This window comes from Hipposideros armiger, unplaced genomic scaffold (assembly GCF_001890085.2).
Source record: "Hipposideros armiger isolate ML-2016 unplaced genomic scaffold, ASM189008v1 scaffold_458, whole genome shotgun sequence".
NCBI lineage: Eukaryota > Metazoa > Chordata > Mammalia > Chiroptera > Hipposideridae > Hipposideros > Hipposideros armiger.
This window is the reverse complement of record NW_017731808.1, coordinates 1,087,913-1,091,980: the sequence shown is the minus strand read 5'-3', so window position 1 is coordinate 1,091,980 and position 4,068 is coordinate 1,087,913. Positions and strand designations below refer to the sequence as shown.

General features: G+C 60.0%; 1 protein-coding gene across 1 annotated transcript in view; it reads right to left on the bottom strand.

Annotated features, from left to right (window-relative positions):
* Nucleotides 1-323: 323 nt before the first annotated feature.
* Nucleotides 324-4,068, bottom strand: part of PDE9A (phosphodiesterase 9A) — a 47,018-nt gene continuing 43,273 nt past the window's right edge. Inside the window, exons 12-14 of the mRNA XM_019666004.1 lie at nucleotides 3,124-3,219; nucleotides 1,588-1,663; nucleotides 324-783 (exon numbers count right to left, since the gene is read on the bottom strand). Coding sequence (XP_019521549.1) covers nucleotides 656-783; nucleotides 1,588-1,663; nucleotides 3,124-3,219 — 300 coding nt within the window. The 3' untranslated portion in view covers nucleotides 324-655. The remainder of the gene's footprint in view (nucleotides 784-1,587; nucleotides 1,664-3,123; nucleotides 3,220-4,068) is intronic.

Sequence of the window (4,068 nt, the reverse complement as noted above, 5' to 3'; positions counted from 1 at the left end):
TGGGTGCCTATCTATACTATGAACAAGCTAGGGTGGGGCCTCCCTTTGTGGGCTCAGCGCCACCCAGAAAGTCCCCAGTGCTTGTCCCTAAAACAAAGGCAGGAAGAAGAGGGCAGCTTTCTCCCCTGAGACAGACACCCTCAGCTGCACAGAGTCACCCCGGCTCCTTTTCTTACCTTAAATGTTCAGGTCCCACTCCCCGGGAAATGGGCACCCCTGTGGTACGTTTGTGTCCTGCGCGGACATGTGCTGCCTCGTGTGACCAGGCTGCCTCAGGTCCCCACCAATGTCCCCCTCGCAGCTCACAAACACAGGACACACCGTCCTTGAGCCCCGGGCACCGGTCTGACATTTAATGTGGAATTTACACGGATGCACGTATCACGTCACACTGGGAGGGGCCCTGGGGTCCATCTGTGGAAAAGCATGGTGTCCTTGTCTCCACGTGAGGACGGAAGGAGGACGTCTGTGGTTTATCAGATGCACAAGTCCACCAAAGAAAAAGTACAGTACCCATTTCTGTATAAGAATATATTATTTAAAAGGCAGTTTAAAAATAAAAATTCTGTACAGCATCATGAATTCTTTTTTGTTTTGTATCGGTGAACAAAACAGTTCTTAGAAAACGTGGTCGTGCGGTGCCAGGCGCTCGGGGTCAGCTCTTCCCTGCATGGCTCTCACAACGTCCGGCAGCCGGGGCGTGAACACTCGCGGACGCTCCCGCGCCCTTCAGGCTCGGTCTGCTGGGGACGGAAAGCGACGGCTGGTTTGTTTCTGTTGGGGCTGAAATGTGCAGGCGATACTGCAAATGTCACAGGATCAGACACAGACTATGTTTGAAAAATAAGGCCATCACACATATTGTTGGACTTGTTTAGGCAAAATAAACCCATTTCGATCCCTCTTCCAGCCACTCAAAAATAGGAGGTGACTTCAAAATGAAAAAGCCGGTGTTTTCTCAGAGTTTCTTATGTACTGGCTCTCTGCTCAGTGACTGGCCGACACAACCACAGAAACAGCCTCACTGCCTCTGCTTCAGAGGTGACGGCTGAGGCTCAGAGAGGCTGAGCCGCCAGAGCCCATCACTCAGCTGGTAATCGGCAAAGCCCGCACTCAGAGCCTGGCTTGTGGGATGCAGCCGCCTCTGCCCCTCTTACAACACCCAGCCCTGGCTTCTCCTGCTGGGCACCTTGACTGTGATATAAACCGAGGCGCTCTCTAGTGACCACGTGTGGGGTGTAGCCTTATTATTGGGGCGGATGCCCTGGTCTGCCTTCTGCAGGGGCTGAGAGGACGGCTCCGGCCAGCACGTGGGCAGGCACAGGCTTACAGGCAAACGCTTTCTTGGTGAAAAGCTTTGAAAAAGTGCTCGCCCTTATAAGTGGTACACATGCTAATTAGTGACCTTTTCCTATTAACTAATGCATGTCCCCCTGCCTTCAGAGCCTGATTCTAATTATTATAAGAAATACAAGTTTCACTTAAAAAGATTCGGTCTTCAGATCTCCCTCCTCTCCCCTCCCCCTTCCCAGATCCGCATTTTAGCCGATTACTGTGCCACCGAGACTCAACATGAAAGAGCGTTACCTTCACTGTTTTTCACCTCTCTGCTTTTCTCCCTCGGCTTGTCGGAGCTCCCACATGTCAGGCCCTCCGTCTTCTTCTGCAGCCGGGACAGAGCACAAAGAAGACACAAGTCAGGCTTCAGGGGACAGTGAGGGAGTGACAGTGAGAGCTCCCTGCTGACCAAAGATGTTAAAACGTGGAACTGAGACCGCCATCTACAACCTCGGTGCGTCCAAGCACACGCGTGTGAGCTTTTCAGACACCGCTGCGTGCACGAGCCACCTGCCCACCGTGGGAGGTCTCACCCGCGCGCCTGTCTGGCGCTTGGACGGCGAGCTCACACTGGCTGCAGCGGACATGGCCCCCCGGTGGGTGCAGTGGGGGTGGTGAGCATGGACCCCGTGTCCCTGCACCTCCTTTGCTGGGCTGTCCTCTCTGGGGGCAGGAAGGCACCTGGAGGATCACGGTGGCCCCCAGTGGGCAGCGCGGCTGGGACTTGGAGACGCAAGGCCTTCATCGCGATGGCTCGCGGGGGGCCCCATAGCTCTCCTGCTGGGGACATGGCCAGGGGGACACCTCTTCTTATCTCTGTATCATTTGCGCTTAGGCTGATGGTTTCAGGACCTGTTTGTGACCTGGTAGAGTCTAACTGAGGAGACCGGGATGGCCAGTCTGGACTGTCGCCGGGCTCAGGAGCATCTGTGAGCTCCTGCAGAGTGTCCGGCGTGCACACAGAGCAGGCCGAGGGCCACACAGGCCGGGCCGGGAACGCAGCGCCCTGCTCAGCCGGGTTCGGTGCGAGTTCCTGGCGGTGACGACTGGTGGGGACACCAAACGGGGAGGCCCTGGCTGAAGTGAGTGGTGAGCGGGTAGTAATGGCGGTGGGGTGGGCGGGCACTGCAGGTTGGGGATGGTGTGGCCAGCAGATGGCTGAGAGAGGGGGGTGGGAGAGTGGACCCAGGGGAGGCCACACCCCGAGCGGCTTGGAAGTCAGGCTGGGGAGGTTGTCGGGGTCCCAAGAGGCAGGGGGCACACCCTGGGGTCCTGCCTCGGCCAGACCAGCTCGTGGGGTTTTGTGGAGAGCCTCTACCCCGGTTCTGAGCCTGTGAACTGCGCCTTCTGAGGACAGTGTTCATCCCCAGAACACCCTAAGGCCAGGCCTGGCCCGTCTCCCTGGCCCCTGGGCGGGGCCGGGCAGCCACAGGGCAGGGTCCGTAGCCTGACGCTGGGATGTGGGTGGCGGCTTTGCCCCTGCTGGGGAGCGTCTGTCTCTTTCCACCACCCTGGGCAGGAGGAGGGGAGGGGCGCCGTGGGGCCCGGATGCTGCTCGGAGGGGATCTAGACGCTGCCACACTCGGTCATACCTGGGCGGGCCTCCCTGTAGCACAACATCTAACTATATCAGGTCCCCTAATTTGATTGACCTGGCCTGTCTCTGTGCTGGCAACGAGCCCCTGTCCAGAGGGGCCACCAGTGGTGCCAGTGTGTGGAGCGAGCCTGCGTGTCACCTGCTCGCCCCTCGGAGGGCCACACTCTCTCGGCCGCACAGACGTTTACCTCTTTCATGGTGTCGTCTATTTGCTTCAGCTCCTCATAACGGTCCCTGGATTTCCAAAGGGGCTGCAGCATGAGCTCCTCGACCGCAGGGAAGAGCTGGAGAGAGACAGGTTCATTCACACAGTCCCTCACGAAGGTGACGGAAAGCGTTTGGGGAAACACAGGTGTCAGGTCCTGTGTCTCAGAGGTCACACAGGAAGCCTGGCGCTTCCGGAGCCCCCAGGGTCAAGGCCTGCAGCTGAACCCAAGGTGACTGAGGTTCCGCGGTCTTTGGTCAATGGCTCCTGGAGCCCCTTGCGCCTGCCCCCCGCTCCTTCCCCCCATTTCCAGGGTCCCTGCTGTCTCACGCTTTCCACAGGGACCTGGTAGAAGCCACTGCCTTCCCTCCGCCTCTCGTCCCCCTGTGACTGTCCACGCTGCAGTCTCCCATCTCCCCAATGCCAAGCTCACCCACTAGGCCCCCGACAGCCCCAGAGGCTGCAGGAGGGAGGCCATTCCCGAGGCTCACACCGCCCTCCAGACCGGCGGTGCAGCTCTGCCCTCCCGCCTGCCCGCCTGGCGGACAGTCACTGGTCTCTGAGACTTGGAGCCCGGGGCACACGGCCCTCCAACACCCCCACTGCAGGGGCGGCCAGGGCCCCGGAGTAGCCCCCACTGGCCCGCAGAGAAGGTGCTGCAGTTTGTGGGGGGAGGGAACGCTCCGTGAGGAGGGCAGCTCCCAGGGAAGGAACAGCACTGCGGGGCTTCAGGAACAGTGCGCTGGGGGCTTCTGGAAGGCTGGCGGAAGGCATGGGGGCCGGGGAGCCCCAGAGGGGAGGGCTCAGCGGGGAGGAAAGGCGAGAGCCAGGCGCTGTGGGCCACCCTGCGAGACAGGACTGCCAGGGAGGGCGGGGACCACGGCCTGTTTTGGGGCAGTGGGGAGCCACAGAAGGTGCAGGAGGGAGG